The sequence below is a fragment of the Limanda limanda genome, chromosome 13, assembly GCF_963576545.1.
Source record: "Limanda limanda chromosome 13, fLimLim1.1, whole genome shotgun sequence".
Classification (NCBI taxonomy): domain Eukaryota; kingdom Metazoa; phylum Chordata; class Actinopteri; order Pleuronectiformes; family Pleuronectidae; genus Limanda; species Limanda limanda.
The window spans coordinates 21180769-21201342 of NC_083648.1; the positions used below are offsets into that span (position 1 = coordinate 21180769).

General features: G+C 39.9%; 3 protein-coding genes across 4 annotated transcripts; 2 read left to right on the top strand and 1 right to left on the bottom strand.

Moving 5' to 3' along the window:
- Positions 1-217: 217 nt before the first annotated feature.
- abhd4 (abhydrolase domain containing 4, N-acyl phospholipase B) lies at positions 218-4971 on the bottom strand. Its single transcript, XM_061084068.1, has 8 exons — positions 4809-4971; positions 3367-3452; positions 3105-3203; positions 2712-3000; positions 1652-1839; positions 1456-1567; positions 1166-1352; positions 218-1000 (listed from the first exon to the last, which is right to left on the bottom strand). Exons 1-8 carry the CDS (start codon positions 4850-4852, stop codon positions 911-913), a joined length of 1095 nt encoding a protein of 364 aa, XP_060940051.1. The 5' UTR covers positions 4853-4971; the 3' UTR covers positions 218-910.
- Positions 4972-6503: 1532 nt separating this feature from the next.
- dad1 (defender against cell death 1) lies at positions 6504-9088 on the top strand. The gene is made up of 3 exons (XM_061084006.1): positions 6504-6828; positions 8180-8338; positions 8869-9088. The coding sequence occupies exons 1-2, from the start codon at positions 6618-6620 to the stop codon at positions 8308-8310; spliced, it is 342 nt and encodes a 113-aa protein (XP_060939989.1). The 5' UTR covers positions 6504-6617; the 3' UTR covers positions 8311-8338; positions 8869-9088.
- Positions 9089-13321: 4233 nt separating this feature from the next.
- On the top strand, positions 13322-20025 carry pigr (polymeric immunoglobulin receptor). 2 transcript variants are annotated; one of them, XM_061084069.1, is made up of 9 exons: positions 13322-13427; positions 14066-14410; positions 14537-14618; positions 15205-15431; positions 17051-17144; positions 17364-17537; positions 18155-18243; positions 18394-18443; positions 18558-20025. In XM_061084069.1, exons 1-9 carry the CDS (start codon positions 13379-13381, stop codon positions 18639-18641), a joined length of 1194 nt encoding a protein of 397 aa, XP_060940052.1. In that variant the 5' UTR covers positions 13322-13378; the 3' UTR covers positions 18642-20025. The 2 variants fall into 2 exon arrangements, with proteins under 2 accessions (XP_060940052.1, XP_060940053.1); XM_061084070.1 differs by lacking the exon at positions 17364-17537.
- The last annotated feature ends 549 nt before the right edge of the window (positions 20026-20574 follow it).

Sequence of the window (20574 nt, forward strand, 5' to 3'; positions counted from 1 at the left end):
AATCAAACTACCCCACTATGCATATGACCGTTACATTAATTACAAATGCTATTTTAACTAATGTAATGACAAGGGCTGCTCTGTCTGCATAGTTGAGAGTACGCAGCAGTTTGATCAGAGGACTTTCATGGGGATGACACTTGTTACTGACCTCTGCTGGCTGGGTCACAAAGTGCAACACATGTGGATTACTACAACAGCAGAGAGGGACAGCATCTGTCAAATAAGCTTTTATTGTTTTCAATGTATAAAACACAATCATCTGTTTAATACAGTGATAAAGGTACAGAAGTCAAAGAAAATATAACATACAGTGTATTAATGTTTGATGTGAGGTATATATAAAATGTGCGTATCAGTTGACTGGTGTCTGCTTTGTAACAGACAGGCGGCATTATTTCAGTGTTGGCTTAATCGGATCATTTAATGCTCTGTATGAACACATTGCAGATTAAAAAAATTACATGTTATAAATAAATTGGCGTAATAAATACCAAACAGCAATTTGATGCCAGTAATAACTTGTTACAGAGCAACATCCAGGATGCTTGACATGCATATATTACACTGCTAAAACCACCATCATGGACTCTGTCTATACATTCAGCGCATACACAAGCACACGCGCAGACACACACACACGTTTGTACTTCCATCTTTGTGAGGACACTAATTGGCATAATGCATTCCCTAGCCCCTTACTATAACCTTAACCATCACAACTAAATGCTTCACCCTGACTTTAACCTGATTCTAACTCTTACCCTAAAACCAAGTCTTAACCCTCAAACAGCCCTTTGAAGAAGTGAGGACTGTCTCACTTTCCAAAAATGTTCTCACTTTGTAGGGTCTATGCTAGGGTCCTCACAAAGATACAAGCACAGGAAGACACACACAGATAAACACGGAGTCAGTTAACAGAGTTACATATATTTTCAACCGCTCTGTTGAACTCTTCTGGTTGATCCGCATACAAGTGATGAGAGGCTTCGTTTATCAGCTGCAGATAAACACAGGTAAAAAAGACAGTTAGTTATGTGCAGACACAATACGTTTAGGTGCTGAAGAAAATATATTGAATTAAAATGATACAAATTCAGTGTTGTGCTGTTATAGACAAAATTGGACAACATCAGCATAATGTCTTTACTGCATGTCCACTCACCAGCATTTTGGTGTTGGCCTGGTTCCTGATCTGGGCCACTCTGTTCCCCGATGAGCTGTCCACCCAGGAAGATTCTCCATACAGCATGGAGAGGGGCATGGAGGGCGGCAGCAGCTCAACCCGTTGCAGCATCGGCCTCTTGGCCCAGCCCAGAGACTCCGACATGGCACGTAAACCAACTTCACCACTGGGAGGAGGACGACGAGGAGAAAAGGCCATGAGAGATGTGTTGGCCATTATCAGGCACTATGTTGTATTGCTAAAAATTCTACCACAGAATGTCTGCATACCTCGGGGTTTGTGCGTTACAGTGGTAGATGTACTGCGTCATTGTGTCGTCATCGAACAGATCTTCAAATTTCCTTTTGAAATCAGGGCGGAATTTATTCACCAAACCCGGACCTGAATCAGTGACATACTCTGATGTTAGTGGACAGGGTATCATGTGGCTCAGCTTTGTACTAGATCAACAATCATGTCTCTCACCCCATGGGCCTGCTGCTCGAATGACAGCCAGTGGATTGAAGAGGGAAACCACCGCTAGAATAGCTTTCGCCCAGCGTGGAGGTGCCGGCCTCTTTGCCGTCTCTGTCCCCTTAGCGCCATTCGCCTCAGTTTGTGCACCAGGTTTCTCAGGGAAACCCCAAGGGTCTACCAAGATAAGATGTGATACTCTGGAAAAAGACAGCAGAAGACAAATTATATCAAGTACCATTTATTTGCTGACTCATAACGTGGTACGCACTGCTGTCTTTCTTAATACTGTATTTAGGAAGCTGGGGTGATTGGGTTAAAGGGACAGCGTTTTACAATTTAGAATTTTTTGTTAGTTGTGTCTCTTTACCAGATAATACAGATGCACATTTGAAGGAGCATAACCTGAGAATAGGAGGTAAATATAAAAAAGATTCTTTCTTGGAATTTTGTACAATTTAGTCGAAATACAGGTTTAAAGTAGCATTAACTTGTTTTATTCCGGCCACTGGGGGCAGCGTTAAAGCATTAAATCTGTAAACAAAATACTGGACATCAAAACAACTTGCAAAGTTGTTCTAGCAAATATTTTGGCAAAGTATTTACAAGACACTGAGCAACATTAATACAAACTCATGTCTCTAGTTTAAGGCCATTAAAAACAATAAGCTACAGTTCTGTTAAGTATTAGCTTAGTAGCTTAGTTATCTTAGCATAGCATAAAATCAATTAGCTTAGCATAAAGACTGGAACCTGTCAGTTTGACTCTGATCATCCTCAGTCATAAAATCCACCTATTGGCCCCTCTCAAGCTGAGGCTCACCGTCTGCTTGCAGTGTTTCATGTTAACGCAACAAAAATGACAGTGCTATCCAACTCGCCTTTGGAACTCCAATAAAACAAGATCACAAAATGTTTTAAGACTCTACAGTTGACCAAATAAAAAGTACACGTCTTAAATAGAGATAAAATAGCTTATATTCAACATGACAAACACTGAAGTATATGCTGCTGTTCGCGTCCCCGATGTGGGTTTAGTTGATGGTTCCAGTTATCATTTTATCTTTACTACCTTGAAGGGTACTGGATGGCGTAGGAGGTAGCCAGGTATCCCCCCAGACTGTGCCCCAGCAGGATCATGGTCTCCAGGCCCACAGACTGTCTCCACTGTTCAATGGAGGCGACAAACTGCTCCTCTGCCTCGGCGGCGTCTGAGGGGAAGGGAGGCCTGGAGCTCCTGCCAAAGCCCAGGAGGTCGAAGGCGTAGACGGGCCGTGACCTGCTCAGCGCGTCCAGGTTCCTGATCCACATCCCCACCCCTCCTCCAAAGCCATGGACCATCACCAGTGGAGTCTTGGGGACTGGTGGAGAAAGGAGGGTAACAGAGCACGAGTTTGGTTGTGGGTTTTACAGTCCAGAGAATACAGCTGCTGCCACCTGATATGCAATAAGAGGAGGGTCATACCTGCAGGTTTGTGAACCATCTTGTTGGTGAGAGTCAATGTCCATAGCTGATACTGGTTTGGTAGCGTCACAAACCGGGCCCACAGGTCATTCTTAATACCTGATGTGATCAGGAAAAGAAGAGTAACAACAAAATCAAGATGCAGAAATGTGATATTTCATAAAGGGTAAGCAGCTTGAATACACCATCAAAGGGCCTAGCTATGTTTACACTAGTTCCCAGTGGTTATATAATCAGCCAGTATGAGTCGAGACATACTTACAGGCAAGAATCTTGGACTCGGTTGTCTTCAAGAGGGACGTGGAGGTCGGACGCCATGAGGGCCACCAGCTCCAAACTGAGTTTTCCCTGACAGCACGAAGCAAACACAGATGCATGAGGACAGTGAAGCGACAGAACAGGAAATGATCAGTGTTTGATAAATGTAAAGTACTAATGCTTCTGGCACGAGTCCAAGGTTCAAGCAAGTGTGGTTTGTTGTTTACATGAGGCACACGACGACTACACATCCGGGGGTGTCACGTTTCACAACCCTCACACATGAGCCACAGCACTGGAGCAGAGGTTAATGACTATCCCAGTTACCTGTGACTTCTTAGTAGTCATTTATATTTCATTGTTAAGCAGTTTAAGTAAATACACTGATAATAGTGAAGTCTTGAACACTTATTTAAAATATGTTGAAAAACAAAATAAGGGTCAACCATCCCCAATCCCCTTCCGTTCTGATTGCAGGTGGAAACAGGCCAGTGTCATATTTCCACCACCACCACCAGTACAGCAGGTACAGCTCCAGGCCTGTCACCTGCCCTCATACCAACAGGTTATTCAGATTTGCTGAGTCATGGGTGTACCCACCTCCCCCCTGGAGTGTCATCCACTGCTGCTCCTTTCCTTAGAGACATTTTTTTTTTAAAAGGCACGTTTGTGGAAAATCTCATTAAACCAGTACTATATGGGGCATAACATTTAGAGATAACATTTTGATTCAGATTAAATATTTAGAATTATCATTTGAGATAAGCATTTAGATTTAACATTTAAACTCAACCTTTAACGTTTAGATTAGGACTTTATATTCAGATTTAACATGTAGGTTTAGCTTACATTTAAGAATAAAGATCTCGGAAAATCATGAACTTTAACGTGGACATTATCTTCGGTGTATTTTTAGCAAAGAAGGTAAAGATGACAAAGTTCACAAATATTGCTGCTAATCTGGTAAAAAAAAAGGGAGACTTTACAAAACACACACCACTTTTAAATCGCTTAGGAGCTCAACCTGTTGACAAGTTTTTTTTTTTCAGCATGTGTTGCTTCACAATCAGCTCCACACAGTATAACACGGATTACAAACAATATAGTCAGCTCACTTTTCAGTTGACTAAGATATCCCACTGTCTCTCACATAGAGCAGACATGCATTGTGCTATCACATAAGATGGCTACATGTCTAAATCCTCCTTATGTGTTAGTGTGGATGTGGATTGAACAAACTCACTGAGCCGGACACCATCTCACATCGTGTCTTTCTTCCTCTGATTGGATTCAGATGCAATGACTCACTGGAGTGACCAAGTGGAAACACATGTTCCAGCTGCTGGGAGTGAATGTGCGCAGGTCACCCAAGGAACACGGTGTATTGTGTGTGTTTTGTGTGTGTTTGTGTGTGTGTAGCTGAGCAGCTATGCCACACTGACTTACTCGGTCTCACAGTCGGTCTGCATCGGAGCTGAACCGGGATCCATTTGTCAACATGCCCCGGTGTTTACATCCAGTTCAGTCGATCGAGGAGAACAACACGTTTTCTGCTCCGGCCACACAAACACAACGAGTCACCGTGAGAGAGCAGCTTGTGTTTTGTAACTCGTACATTCCCGGATCAGCTGACCAGGCGCGAAGATCGTCTATTTGTGAAGATGCACCAGTCTATGATCGCGGTCAAACGAATTAAACCTGCTTTCTTCCGGCGTCAACAGCAGCTGCCACTGAGGTGTAAAGGGAGCTGCCTCTGTTGCCAGGCTGTTTAGAGGCAGCGGCCTTTGGTGTCACCCTGTCTGGCATCTATCTGCCTCTGTTGCAAAACTTTTTTGGAGGCAGCTGCCTTTGTTGCTATGAATCAAGAGAAGCTCCATATCTATCAGATCCATCTGCATGATCTTGGTGCCTATGGATAGGGAGGAATGTCAAGGACTGTGTTCCTAGCATAATTTACAGTGTGGCTGACACTGTGCCTCAGTAAACTGTGATAAACCAAAGGAAAAATGTGTCCTTGCCTTAAATTCTACATGAGACACATTCAAGATGGTGAATAACTCCATGATAGCAGTGATGCACAGAGATGCCACTGCTCATGGAACAATTTATTGACTACATCTGTACCTAAGTAAATGGAAATACCTCACAGGAACAAAGTATTAGTAACGGCAGGACCTTATACTTTCCTGGCTAACCAGTAATTTCAAGTACATCTACACCAAGGTTACCAAGAAAAACTTGAAAAAAAAAATATATATTGCTTTTTATGACAGATAGAGGTTTGAAATGTGTAAATAATCACTTTTTTTATGTTTGAGTAATTTGTGCAAATGCAGATAATAGTGACCCATGTACCGCTGCCAGGATTTGAGCTTGCTGTCTCAGAAAATTTGTGATAATCAAGACTAACTTTGGCTTTAACATCTCCTTTACATTATTATTTTATTTGGTTTATCTATTGTCTGTATTTAAACTATAAAGTTAAATTGTGAACTCTGTTCTATTTGACACTAGTTGTACATTTCATTTTTCATTAAAGATAAATGAATAACTTTTATTGACAGGTCAAATGTCAATTGCAAACACTCTGGATACTTTATTAAATTATAATTTCTTACCATTTATTAATTGCTTGATAAACCTAATACATAATCATCTGTTTACATGTCAAACTTTAAGATTATACCAACTAGCGTTTTGACAAACTTATATTTATATTACATTTGTTTGTGTTTGTCAATATGACACTTTGTACTTTATATTTGTTCATTTCTATGGGTAAGTTATATTAGTATATGTGTGCTTTATGTTGTTTGGCTAATTTGTTACTTAATAAAGTTTATTTCGAAAAAGTTATTAGCAAAAGTAGATACAGTATATTGGGATTTCATAGTTATTTTTGGTTCGTGGTGAAAATGAATCTAGAAACCCAATCACCTCATCAAGTCTTATAACAGTCAATGTTTTACACTTAGTGTCGCGTTATGATTATCTAAATTAAAATAACATGGATGCATGTCATAAAACTGACAGAGTGTAACATCTGTTTACTTTAAGCATATCTTTCTTTCGGTAGTTTTGGGAGGGCGGTGCGCACTATCCCTTGTTCAACACGGGCCTTTTTGCTACTCGGACCGCCTTTCCTGTAACACCGAGGCGGCTTCCGGTTGCCGAGGACACGTCACTCATTGGACTGAGGAAGAGGAGCTGTGCTAACCGCTGCTAGCTGCACACTTAGCCCCCAACACAATAACCATGTCTAACTCTGTGATCTCGGTGGTCGGCCGCTTCCTGGAGGAGTACGGCTCCTCGACGGTCAACAAGCTGAAGGTGGTGGACGCCTACCTGCTGTACATCCTGCTGACGGGAGCCATGCAGTTCCTCTACTGTCTGCTGGTCGGTACCTTCCCCTTCAACAGCTTTCTGTCCGGATTCATCTCGTGTGTGGGCTCCTTCATCCTCGCAGGTCAGTCGTCTCCACACAGTGAAGTGTTGTTACTGTCCCCGGAAGGTTCCACTGAGTCCCGGGGTCAGTGCTCCTGCAGCGACCAGCACAGACACATGCTAGCTAACAAGCTAATGTAGCTCGATCAAAAGCGATATAAAAGTGGCTTGAGGGTCCGTTTGCATTAATCCCATTCAATTTATAATATTTACTGCAATACTCATAAACAGCAGCCCAAAGCTCTGTCTTCAACAGGACCACGAAGCTGATTCCAATGATTTTAAAATGCACTGCACATTCCAGCCTTCATTTTAGTTGGGTTTACTGCAGGTTTGTTGCATTAAAGTGATTGTATTTAAAGTGCATCTATCTAATAAACAGGTAACTCAATAACTCATTAGGTTTCAGAGTTGTATGTGCAGGAGAGTGGAGACCCTGTGACTCAGAGTTCATTGACAACTTCTACATAAAACATTCGACTGGGTGACATTAGGCCCTTTTGGCTGATATGATGATACAGATCATTGCATTAAGCAGCACGATAATAAGTCAGTAACTATTTGTCTCAGCTTCCCTGCATGGTGTCAATGAGTGATGTCAAATACGCATTTATTGATAATGCTCCTTTAAAAGGTTTCAGGGCTGGATTTTTCAGCTTTGAAAGAAAAATGCGTTACAGTAACGTATTTATTATTCTCATAAAATGTACAGTTTCACTGATAGACTTAAATAAATGAGCCACTGTTTGTCTCATACCTGGATTTTTAAAAATGTTTAAATATTTTGTCGCTGGTAAGCCGTACAGTGGTCATCAAAACTACAAAAGTGAAAAAGGGGGTTCTTTTTTGGGCGACGAGACATTAACCAAAATCATCCAACTCTTCATTGTTTAATCACTGGATCATGATTGGATCAAAAATGGTCAGGAGACAATATAAAAAAAAAACATAAAACGTACCCTAATTCTAAATAAAACAACTACGATGGCATAGAGAGCTCAGGAGGCAGCAGGTTGGGGTATCGCCCCCCCATTGACCTGTCATGAGGAGAAATTGTGGATATTTGTATAATTTAGTCTCAGTCTCAAAATCATTAGTCTCCTATTTGTTAAACATCAACTTTGTTACTCCACTGTGGGAGAGGACCTAGTATGGAAAAACAGTACGGCTCAAAGAAGAATGATTCGGTCAGCATCACAAGTCTTATTCTGATAAGTTCTGACACATATTTGCTAAACTATCAATTGAAAATGTTATTAATTATTGATATATTTTTTATTATTCTGTGGTGCACAAAACAAACTAAATCCTCCTCCTTTTCTCTCTCTCTCTCTCTCTCTCTCTCTCTCTCCTCTCTCTCTCTCCCTCTCCAGTGTGTCTTCGTATCCAGATCAACCCACAGAACAAGGGAGACTTCCTGTCCATCTCTCCAGAGAGGGCCTTTGCTGACTTCCTGTTCGCTCACACCGTCCTCCACCTGGTTGTGATGAACTTCATCGGTTGAACCAAATTAATCAGCCCCGTCTCAGAAGGTGTGTAGTTTACACAAACATCTCTCATTTTAAGAGTTAGTAAAGTTGGATTTATTAACGTTTATATTTTGTTCAGCACCATTGCCACAGTAAAGATGAATTTATGATTGGTTTTAAGTAGAGTCAGTATCTTTGATATAAGAGTTTACAGGGACATGAGCCAACCCTCCTGTGGATATAGCACACAGACTCTCAGTGGACAGTAAAAGGGCTTTTATACAGATATATGCTTGGAAAATAAGACATGCCCTTGTCCTTTGTGTACTCTTAGTCACATTAGCTGTCCTTGCCAGGTCATCACTTATTTCTCAGTGGAACAGCTCCAGATAGAGTGTGTGATAAAGCAGACTCTTGCTATTCAGGGTAGATCCACAGGATACCACATATTGCTTTTGCTTTGCTAGAGAACAGCGTTATTAAATCTTTAGACGGGCAGACAGTTGAGGAAAGGTCACACTCTGTTTTCTTGTTTCATAACCTCCATGTTACTAACCCTTCCACCTCGTCTCCTCTTTTCTTTTCCCCCAAAGATCACGACAAGAGAAGATAGCGAATCTCCCCGTCAAGACAGGATGCCACATTCCACCTTCAACACTGAATCAGTTGCATCTTGTCACATGTGATACAGTACAATTTTGTTACTGATAAACTGGTCGATCCTTTTTTTTTAAAATGTACAAATTTGTAAAGCATTCCCTTTTTGCACTGAGGTGACGAAATAAAAACAACAGACATGTGGTGAATAGCGAATTTACTTGTTTTCCTTTCAACTTGTCTAAAAGAACTTGATTTCACAAATATTAAACTCTTAGGAGCTTCAGTCTCCTCCCCAATTACATATCTTTTAGATACAAATAATTGCATATATTGTATCAGAATCTAAAAGAAATAAGAGGAATTATTCCTTTGCTTGTCAACAGGCATCCTTCTAATAAGACCATGTCGCCACACAGAGCTGTACAAATTTCAGCTCTATATCCTCCCTTTGTTATGCTCTGTTGTTATATTACAGCCTCATTTATACAACAGCTTTGTTTCCATCACTGTTGGGGAAGAAATGAGTTTACATGAAGATCTGCTCATTGCAAACAGCTAAATATTAAACATCCACCTGTCTACAAAAAATTGTAAAAGAACTCCAGACCCAGTAGTTAAACAAGTACATTTTTGTAAGTAGTTTATTAGAATTTCATGCATGTGTGTCGCAAGATATTTTGTGCCTTTATGAAATAAAACAAAGTGACCTGAGAACACTAATAACAAATGGTAAGAGACTGTATTATACTGACCACTCACAGTGCTTCATAGTACAAGTCAAATTCACACATTTATACAGCACTTATATACAATGCCCTTTTCCTAGCCCACTATCCACACAACCATATGTCCATGTAGACCAGAAGAGCTAGGATCAAACCTTTGTACCCCCAAATTGAGGGAATGTTATTCTCAATTCAAGAGGACTATTGGGCCTTGGCGGAGTTTTATTTTTTTTGTTGACCTTTAACTATACACTACATTTTATTTGTTGAGATATTTTGTTAACATTTTTTTGATGCAGCAATGTTAATCACTAAATCTTTCAGATAAATATGACATGGTTTAAAAATGTAAACAAGCTGAAATACAGACTAGCATAAAAGATCAGGGGTGTCGAAAGGCAGGGAGAGTTCTGTCTAACGCTTCAGTCGTTTTTCCTGAGTAATCCTGCTGACTAACAGACAAACAAAAACCTTACAGAAGAGCTCAGCTACATCTGAACTAGCTACTACGTTAAAGTGCTGCTTGTAAGTTAATGCATCAATGACATGATCCACTAATATAGGATAATAGGTTGATCTCTACACGATTCTCTTAATATTTGATGCACTATATCTAATATATGACTGCTTTTATATCGTCTGTTTCACGGATCTATTTCCTGTGTTACTGTCTATACCTTGGAGAACTCTTTCTGAACTTACAGATTGCACAGTTTCTTATGCTGAAGATGACAGTTCAATTCTCCGTGAGAGTATTGGGAGCAGGCACCTTCCACTTTTGCAACACGCTCAAAAGAACATCACCCTGCAGAAGAATGAGAGGATCTGCCTCTCAGATGGAATCAAACACATTACTGCTCAATTGCTTTAAACTGAGGCGTTGCCATCACTCACTTATATTTGTCACTGAATGCTCTGACCCGGGGGTTCGTTTTAGCGAGTTTGCTCTGACAGATCTGAGGACCAGTTTCAACTGGATATGAAACCATTTCGCATACGGAGATGAGAAATAGTCTGAATCGAGCTGGCGGCCCACGTTTCTGCTGGAAAGGTCAGGGCTAAAATCTCTTCCTCTGCTGATTTATTAGCAGTTAAAGAGGTGGTCTATCTACTGGGCTCTACACACATTAAAGAGATGACATAAGCACCAGTCCCTTTGAAAATGGATAGCTTAAAGTTGTACGACAGGTGATTCCGGGATTCTGGGAGTCGTATAAGACTTAAAAGAATCTTAACAAAGATTTTAAAAGAGAAGTTTGAGCTCTCTACCAGGAATTCAATAACATTTTGAACACTTATGCAACTCATTAATGTCTTGTCCTGGTTATAGGTAAAGGTGAGTGGTTATTATATTGCTATATATTTTGAACATTGTATTTTATTCCTGATATATTTGAATCTTGTGGTTTGCTAAGGTGCTGCACAGTCAAGCTCATTTTAAGCACTCTAGGCCAGTGCCTGTTCTAAACCTGCTGGCATGGAAAGAGCTGTTTGCTAAAACTATGTAAATGCCAGTTCCAGGTCTCTTTCTGAAACTGTAAAAGTAATCGACCTGCTTCAAATAAAGATTGGACTGCTGGACTCAGTCGGCAGAACCCTGAAGCTGCAAAACGGCTGCTGTACAAAAATCTGTTCACCGGTTTATTTAAAGTTCAGTGAAGCTCGACTCAGTGCACAAAAGTGGAAATGATCAGAAACATAATTTACATTGATGAGTCCCAGTATCCACAGTGAAAGATCACTTTATTCATTCTGGTGTCCAAATCCCATCAGATTCAACACTGCACTTCCCTGGGCCCTGAACAACTTCACAAGTGTGAAGCTGATAAGATGCACGTTTCTTAAGATATATGATCTACAATGAGAAAGTAACAAAATCCATCACATAATGACAGTGTAAAGAAACTATAACATTATGATTTGAAAGGTTTGTGTAGTGTTGAGTACCATAAAATTTGAAATACACTAGTACCTGAGTAAATGTACTTTCTTTCACTGCTCACAATTAGATTGTGATATGTCTTTTCTGTCTCTCGTCTACTGGAAGGAAAATGTCATTAACTAACATTCATTCTGAGTAATGGCAGATCAGGAAAAAAATAGGGAATTAATTTCCACTGTCGATAGAGAGTCATTTCTTTCTTGTCTACGCTTGTTTCCTCTGTGAGACAAGTGGAAAATTGTGACTGTGTATTTACTATCTTTGTTATTTTTATGCCACAATTGATAAAAAAATAAAACATATTCATACACATGTGTAAACTTGTCTTTCACAGAGCTGGAATGTGTTGTGAAAGTTGAGTTTCGTTTCTGGGATCAGCCTGAACCGTCATGTAAGTTAAGTTTCATTTCTGGGTTTTGCCCACATTTTTCCAGGAAACTGACGACCATAAAACGGCTTTGTAGCCCCATTAAAAAGCAAGGGACTTCTGGGACATCCTTGACACCCTTCACAGAGCAAATTGAGAGGCTTGGAATAATTGTTTGTTAATTCGCTGGCTGTGGGGGCTGTGTGTAGAAGCTTAATCCAACAAATGAAGACTGGACCAAATCCAATATGTTCAGGCATCGAAATCAAATAACCTCATTGTAGCCTGCCAAATGAATTATCTGCGTCCGTGGGGGGGAAGGAGCTCAGGATTTTGTTTCTCGGGAGAATATAGGCTTGGAAAAAGATGGCAAGCACGAAGATCATAAAAACAGGAGATATAAATGTCAGAAGGATGTTTAACCTTGGAGGAATTGTCTGACATTTTTGGGAAGGACTCCTTATGTGCTGCTTCTATTAGAGTCAGACAAGAAGATGGTGAAAAATTGCTTTACAGAAGCTGCTTGAAAGCACTTTGTTTAGCATAGCATTCGTATACTTTATATCTTGTTTGTTTTGTAAATACAAAAACCAATATGAGGCATAGACTGTATGTAAAGAAGGACGACAAGTCTCCATTTCCTCCCACTATCCAGACATGAAGACAAAATAGCCTAGATACAAATGCTGCCTTCATGTGCCGATAGGTCCTAATTGAAGCTGTGCAATAGCGATCGGGGGATGGAAACATGAACACTTGAACAAACAGCAGGGTGATATGAACTACTGTAAATGACCAAAACCATCTTTGAGTACAATTTATTACATGTATATTTGACTTTTTAGGATGGAGGAGGCAGGTTTTATGACCTCTACTGCAGCCATCCACCAGGGGGCAATAAATACGCTTTGGCTTTACTTTGAGGAGGCACTCATGTCTGTGATGAGAAGTGGTTTTCCCCCATAAACGTGTCAGGTGGTGATCTATAGTGGTGCTGGTGGGGTTACCCTTGGAAAGAGCCCGTCTAACTGTTTCCCCTTGACTCCAGCCCTTATGCTAACCAGCTGCTGGCTGTAGCTTCATAGTTACTTAACAGTAATGAGCAGTATCTATTCTCATATCTTTTTGCCAAGAAAGCAAATATGTCCATTTTCAAATTGTGACAGAAGGTCAAATTAATTTTGAGTATCTGGAGGTTTGTGCATGTGAGAAAGTAAACAAATCCTGTTGGGATGTAGAAGAATATATAGAACATCAGCATATAGGTCAATATTCTTCATGCATTTTTGTTTCAGTAAATTCAGTTTTATTAGGATGATCCAACAAACCAGCAGGCAACTACATGGTTAATATCTAGACCATCTGAATCCAACTAACGCCCACGTGGGAAGTTGTCACTGCGGAACCTGAAGTCTGTGTTTACAAAGGGGGAGAACTGATTTGGGGAAACTTCACACTGTGTCTGAAACATGCCGCAACTCTTCACACTCACTCTCAGCCTATTACCATGGATCTCAGGTAATTACTGTGACTGCTGTCAAATGATTCTAGTAGTTTTTCAATAATCATTTGCAGCTTATTTATGTCTGCTGGTAACTGATGAAAAGTATTTCTAAGGAGGATTAATGTATTCAGCTGCCACCTCACTTTATTTTGTGCTTTTGGCAAATCCTAGTCCGACAAGGCAACATATGTTTCCTATGATTCATTTCTCTTTAGAGTTTTATCCATTCCCTGTATTTATCATTTGTTAATGCCAAAGTAGAAGGGGTTTTAAAGTTGCTGCAAGAGCCAAAGGAGGCTTTTGTGTGTTTTTTTATCCAATCTTCCGAGCTTCTGTATTGTTTGCCCCAAAGCTAAACTACGTTTGATGTTTATTTTGTCGAGTCCTCAAAAGCCTCTTCTATTTGTCCCCAAAAATTCTGTATTATAGAGGGATAATCCCATTTTGGAATAAGAAGTATGGAGAGGGAACTTAAAAGGAGGAAGTGATTTGTTACAGTGGAAAGTGAAACCGTAAATATTGTACTAAATGTTGCTCAAGGCCATTTCACTGTTCCTCAGTCACAGATAAGAAAACACTGAGCGACTGTTCTGTTCTGACGGCCGATGTTCAAGCTTGTGGTCAGTGTTCAATCATCTCCACTTTCCTTCAGCTTTCCTCTGTGGGGTTACTACAGCTGAAGAGTTTGAAGTCCTTGAGGGTCGATCGCTCACAGTCCCGTGTCATTACGACCCTCAGTATGCCGGCTACGTGAAATACTGGTGTAAGGGGAGCATGAGGGATTTCTGCACCAGCTTAGCCCGAACAGATGACCCCCGTGCCATCAACCCTGCTGTGGATAAAGTGAGCATTTTCGACGACCCGGTCCAGCTGGTGTTCACGGTGACCATGAACAACCTGAAGGAGCACGACTCTGGGTGGTACATCTGCGGCGTGGAAATAGGTGGTGTATGGAGCCGAGATGCTGCCACATACCCTTACATCAAGGTTATTCATGGTGAGTGGTGGTGATATTCTGAACTCATAAATCAATATTTATCCCCGGAGAGAAAAAACAACGTGTACTTCAGATGGTTTGATTACAAATGCAGGCTATTGATATGAGTTGATCTTTTTCTTGCAGGTATGTCAGTAGTGAACAACATTCTGACAGGAGAAGAAGGGAGCAGTGTTTCAGTTGAATGCCTCTACAGTGAGAGATACAGGTGTTTGATTTTACCATTCATATCAAGTTTAGTTTAGTTTGGTCAGATTTATGGATGTTTTACCCATATATAATTATATAAAAATTAAATGAAACAATCTTATCTCAACTTCATTTGAAAATTTAAGTTAAATTGCCTCCCAAATTACAAGTTAACACTGCAACTTGAGAAAGCAAATGGTGTGAATTTAGTTTGTTATCTTCACTTGAAAATGTTTGTTGAGGGATTAAATTTAAGTGTTGTATGTTAGAGAAAGCAAGGTTTCATGAATGGATAATGTACACATAGTTGTTTTAATTCAGAGTATGAGGTTCAAACAATGAATGATCATTAAATAATTTTTTTCTCAGCCTTAAATCTAATCAAAAATGATCTTTAAGTTGAGTCTGCATATGTTTTCAAGGCAGTAATTGAACATAACTCTTTAAGTTGAACAACCTTGAGCATTTTTAAAGTGCATCTGCAAGGAAAACAACATTTACAAACTAAACTCACTAAACATGGTTATTTGTTAGAAATCTTCAATCCAAGTCAGACGCTGATGGACAGTCTGTCCCCTCTGTCTGCTGTGTCTGTTTGCCAACAGAGAGAGTGAGAAGAAGTGGTGTCGGAGTGGAGACTGGAGCTCCTGTCTGTCGACGGGTTCTGAAGGGAGCTACGAAGACACTTCAGTGGCCATCAGTGATGACAGAACTAAGGCTTTCACTGTCACCTTAAAGAATCTGCAGATGAGAGACATTGGCTGGTACTGGTGTTCTTCAGGATACCAGAAGATAGCTGTGCAGGTGCTGGTCACACCACGACCCACGACAAGTAGGTTGACAAACGTGTTTCACATCAAATCTCTGCATTTGTTGGGAATCTAGAGCAGTGTTTTTTAACCTTTAACAGTCGTGATCCAACAGTATAATCAATATAATCACAGTTTTCTTTTTCCCCCATCCCTCAATTCAGAGGATGGGTTGGGTCGCTGGTGCCACTGCACCGTGAGTGTGTAATGCAGCCCCTGTTGGATTCGATGGAGAAGCCGATATGTGTTTCTCCGTAGTCAGTCAATCAATTGATCAATCTATAAAATTGTATTTCTACAGCCCAAATTCACAAAGAGTGAAGAAAAACTACCGAAAAAACCTTTGAACAGCGAGAAAAATGTAAAGGCCGGCAGAAACAATTGAATGTTCAAAAAATTCTAAGTCTAGAACATTTTATTTTGAAAATATTCTATTATTTTCTTCTTCACAACCACCTGGGAATTTTCTCGCAACTCCTCAAAGGGGTTGGGACCCCCAGGTTGAAATCGCTGATCTAGACAAGTTAGTGTTTAGTCTCATTTGATTATTTGTTGAAGCTGCACAAGACAGGATTGTTATCGAAAGCATTTAATATATTGTTAACACTTTGGGGCAAAGGAACAGGCAAACACGACACTGACATACTGTCACCATAAAGTTGAAATGCCAGAAGTTTTAGCACACAGCCTGACTACCCACACACAGAGCAACTTTAGCAAAACATTCCAAAAGTTCTTCTTAATCCATGGTCTACTGAGGACAAAATCACACGTACAAATTTGACTCACTGTGATTCCAGCGCTTTTGTCCTGGAGCTCCAATGGAAGTTTTCCATAATTCACAGTTTAAAACTACATTGATACTCAGTCAGGCGCACTGCTCCCCTTATATTCAATCAAGCTGCACCAAATTTCAAACACTGATACAATTTTGAAAAACACCTCTTGCATTAAAGAAAGTGAATAAAAAACATGGGTATATCCTCTGATCCTGCTTCCAAACAATTTCCGTGGAAATATATTCAGTTGTTTTTGTGTAATCGTGTGTAATCACACAAACCAACCAACCAACAGAGGAGAGGTGAAAAGTTCGTACTGTTGGCCACGTTTTATCTGATATCGGACATTTCACCATTATTACAGAAACTTATGAAACACATTGATCTCTGCTGCTTTAAAAGTACTGAGTCTACCAAAGCCAAAATCTCACCATCCAAGCTTTCAATGTGATGTTTCATTGTGGGAAACATCTGCCGAGCGTATAGGGAATAGAAACCAGACAACTCAGTGAACTGTGAGTTATTTACGTTGGGATCTGACTCGCTTCTTGAAATTCCAAAATGTCACTGAGCTCTATTCAAACCAGGGCATTGTAGATAAGAAAGGAGGCACAATTGTCTGACTTATGGCCTTTTCCCCCCCATGTCAATTTTCAAGCTGCTGAAATGACAAATAGACACGTCCGAGCGTTGAAGATCAATATGTGTTTGTGGCATACCACTGAGGCTCTCAGGTCTCTAGCTGTATTGATTATTACAAGTCACATATCAAGGGTATTGATGGCAGAGGTCTGTGTTTACTGCTGCTGCCTAAAACTGTACATCATTTTTCAGCTTTTTGTATAATATCTTTATCCCCGCAGCGACATCTGTTACACTCCCACCCACAGCGTGTCAGTCTGATGACCTCCTGCCTCCACCCAGACACATCTCCAAGGACTCCTGGAACGGTCAAGGGTAAGAGTCAAGCACTTCTTTACGATTCCACTTCCCCCACATTGAATATTTACACTTTGCATTTACACATGAATTGCCACTCCTTTACCATGCCTCCTATGTTTGATGTGATGCTGCTCACACTGTTAACCATTATGGATGGTTCTCCTTGCCATCACGATGGAGTTCACCCAAGCTCAGCTCCGCCAAGCGCAGATAATGATCGTACTATTCTTGCAGAGGAATATCCATCCGTCATCATCTCGGCCGTTGTGTTACAATGTCAGGACGGTTAAAGTATCAACCGGAGATGCAGTGGACTGGCTGTAAAGATCACTACGGCTGTGTCCGAAATCACCCACTCGCTCACTACCCCCTACTCACTGTATGGACTTTTACAATGAGGACTACAAGGTGACCTCAACGGCAAAATAAAAAAATGCTTTTGGAAACTAATTGCTGCAATTTCTCTTCGCTGGTTGTCACAGGATAACACATTGGCCAGTGCGAAATCCCATAATACATTTTAAATGTTTAATTAACACTTTGGGAGTTATACTTTTAGGTACAAAAAAACAAGTTGAATGACCATGTTTAAATGTAGAAATAAACGTATTTGCTGCAGTTTGTGCTGTGATGTGCTGCTCGGCTCTTATTAGATAATTTACCTTATGAATTTGTCTCGTGCAGCTCATTAAAACTCTCTATTGTCATCAGAAATATTAGGGATCCACTTGTCTCTATCCGCATGATAGCTCCGATGTTTTTTGAAGAGAATAAGAAGGAGTAGAATCACGTGAGAGAGACGGCTCCCTCCTCTCGTCTCAATGCTGTGAGCATGATAGTAAATATTGCTTGGTTGGTGACCATTGGTTGTGCACTACTTTTCATAATGCATTGTGGGAAACGATGAGTCCACATAGTGTCCTGTAAGGGGTATAAAAATATGCTCCTAGCATGCGGACGGCACTCCTAAATGGCAAATTCCCTATATAGTGATTAGTGAGTGATTTCTGTTGTTTGTGTTTTAGATTCGTCCTGAAGTCTTTGATGGTTTGCTCCTCTCTGGTGCTCGTGGTTGGTTTGTCGCTATTGACAAGAAAGATGTGGAAACGTCACAGTAAGGCAACTTCTCATTTCTTTGCATATTATAAATCAGAGGCAGAATCCTTTTTTGGGCTATGAAATGTTGTGAATGCATTAAATATACCTGAGTAAGTGTATTTGCATCGTTATTTGTGGCTTAAAGATGCTCACTGTGTGTTTCCAGAGCAGGATCCTCTGCTGAGACAAGCTAAAGAGATGAAAGCAAGGCGTAATGTAAGCCTCCATTAAAAGATCTGTCATCACTCTATTTCACACCGTTTGAAAACGTTATTATCAAGGATCTGCTCTGGTGATTATAGCGCTCATTTTTCTTTTCTTCTCCCACAGGAGTATTCAAGGGATGTAGGTGACCTGCATGATACTTCTGTCATTTACCATAACAAGGATTCCCAGGAGGTTTTTATGCACTGAGCTTGTTTGTACTCATGGAGTCTGTGAAGTGTTTATTCTTGCTCTGATTCGGTAACTGAATGTAATTTGTAATATCACTGCAGGAACACATGCTTTATTTGTATATTACATAAAGCAGCATATTGAAAGACATTTATGATGATTTCTGAAAACTACTTTCTGTACACAATTGGTAGAGTCTAGACATCTTAGCTGATATATATATATATATATATATATATATATATATATATATATGTATATATATAAATATTTTCAGACCTACACTAAAATGTAGATAATCTCCTAAAAATCTGGAAAATGTCAGGAAGATCTCATTTGCGAACATAGCAGAAGAAGTTTATAAAATGAAAAAAACAACAAAATGGCAACAAATATCTCAGGATTAAAAAGCGGTGTCATACATGATGAAGACATCAATGAAGATGTTAAAGCTGTAAGATTTAGGTGAAAGGGATCTATTGGTAGACATTGGATATACAATAATGCCATTGACGTTTTTACTTGTGTGTTTCAATTGTACAAATGGTTTCCTTACCCTAAAATGAGCTCTTTATATTTAAATACTTTATAGTTACATCGGCTGCAGGTCCTCTTGACGTAGGCTGATTTTTTTTTTTACAGTAGCCCATTGAAGACAAACTCAACACCTTCTGAGTTTTTATGACAGTTGAAGGCTACCATAGGTTCTCTTTCATGTTTGGAAGGGGAGGGTGAGGTGGAAGGTATTCAGCTGCAACATGCAACTTCACCACTAGATGTCACTAAATTCTACAAGATGAACCTTTAAGATTTTGGTGAAAGGGGCCGACAGTGGTGTTGATGTGCTGTAAACAAAAACATGTTATCTCTGCAGCAGAATTATTACGCCCTGCCTCTACCTGCTGCACCCCCCCTCACCTGAACGCCTTGGAGATTGTGTTGTTGATAAAGCACCTGACCTGAGAATCTGCTGATGTGTTGTTCATGTGTGAATGATAAACCCCAGAGAAAGTCTGGACTCAATTCTGCGACATTCTACGGGGTTCATGTTTGAAAATGGCTTATCTCTAATTTAACATCTATTTTCTATTATATAGGCGTGTGGTCTCCTCTTTAACTTTGGCCATAACTACCACTCAAGTCACTTATATTATTTTTTAGGAGTTGTTGAGTTTGAGTATTTTCGGGGCCAAGGGGGATTTCTCCACTATTAAATACTGACACTTCAATTTAAAGCTCTGTATTTCTTATTATATTCAATGGAAAGAACTTGTTGCAAGTGGGAAATTGTTCATTTTGTTTCTTAATTTGAAGAATAAAATCGTCTTGACAGATGTTTAATGAAAGAGGGTTGAATGTCTAATTGGTGTAAAGTGAATAAATAAATAATGAGTCTACGTTGTCTTTACTTGAATATATGAGTTTATTACAACAGAGAAGATTCTTGGTCCAACTTGCAGTGCACAGTCAAACCAAAAACCTTGAAATACGATAGAAATATATATATGAAATGTTATCTTCTTAAGAAAAGAGGAAATAAGTGACAAAAAACATCCTGATACGTGGCTGTGACCGAGTTCAAACTCCTGAACCAAGTTCTCCTGTCTTTATACAAATTGTGTGTACCAAGGTATTTCATCTTATTTAGTTTTTATTGAGTTAAAAGACCAGAACACCATTGCTTCATGTAAATTCATCTTTCCTTTCCCGAGGCACAACTTTCTTCTGTCCTTATAATTTATTTGTTAAATCGCATCTCATTTGAGATATATTTGCAATTTCATGCGTCAAGGATTTTTCTCTCCACAGTAGCAAAAGTGCTTGCTCTTGTAGGAACGGTTTTGTTTGTCTATAATTTAAGGGTCTCAACCTGAAAGCGTGTAGAGTGCCTTGAAATATGCATCTTTTAATGTGGCGCTACACAAATATAACTAAATTGAATTGATGGCAA

What these genes read in the sequence shown, in the direction of transcription:
- abhd4 (XM_061084068.1), bottom strand. Translation starts at nt 4,852, where the DNA reads ATGGATCCCGGTTCAGCTCCGATGCAGACCGACTGTGAGACCGA. An exon ending in CAGACCGACTGTGAGACCGA is followed by an intron (nt 3,453 to 4,808) that starts GTAAGTCAGTGT and finishes TCGTGCTGTCAG; the next exon opens with GGAAAACTCAGTTTGGAGCT. An exon ending in TCGAGCAGCAGGCCCATGGG is followed by an intron (nt 1,568 to 1,651) that starts GTGAGAGACATG and finishes TCACTGATTCAG; the next exon opens with GTCCGGGTTTGGTGAATAAA.
- dad1 (XM_061084006.1), top strand. Translation starts at nt 6,618, where the DNA reads ATGTCTAACTCTGTGATCTCGGTGGTCGGCCGCTTCCTGGAGGAGTAC. An exon ending in GGGCTCCTTCATCCTCGCAG is followed by an intron (nt 6,829 to 8,179) that starts GTCAGTCGTCTC and finishes CTCCCTCTCCAG; the next exon opens with TGTGTCTTCGTATCCAGATC.
- pigr (XM_061084069.1), top strand. Translation starts at nt 13,379, where the DNA reads ATGCCGCAACTCTTCACACTCACTCTCAGCCTATTACCATGGATCTCA. An exon ending in CCTATTACCATGGATCTCAG is followed by an intron (nt 13,428 to 14,065) that starts GTAATTACTGTG and finishes ACTTTCCTTCAG; the next exon opens with CTTTCCTCTGTGGGGTTACT. An exon ending in CTCTACAGTGAGAGATACAG is followed by an intron (nt 14,619 to 15,204) that starts GTGTTTGATTTT and finishes GTTTGCCAACAG; the next exon opens with AGAGAGTGAGAAGAAGTGGT.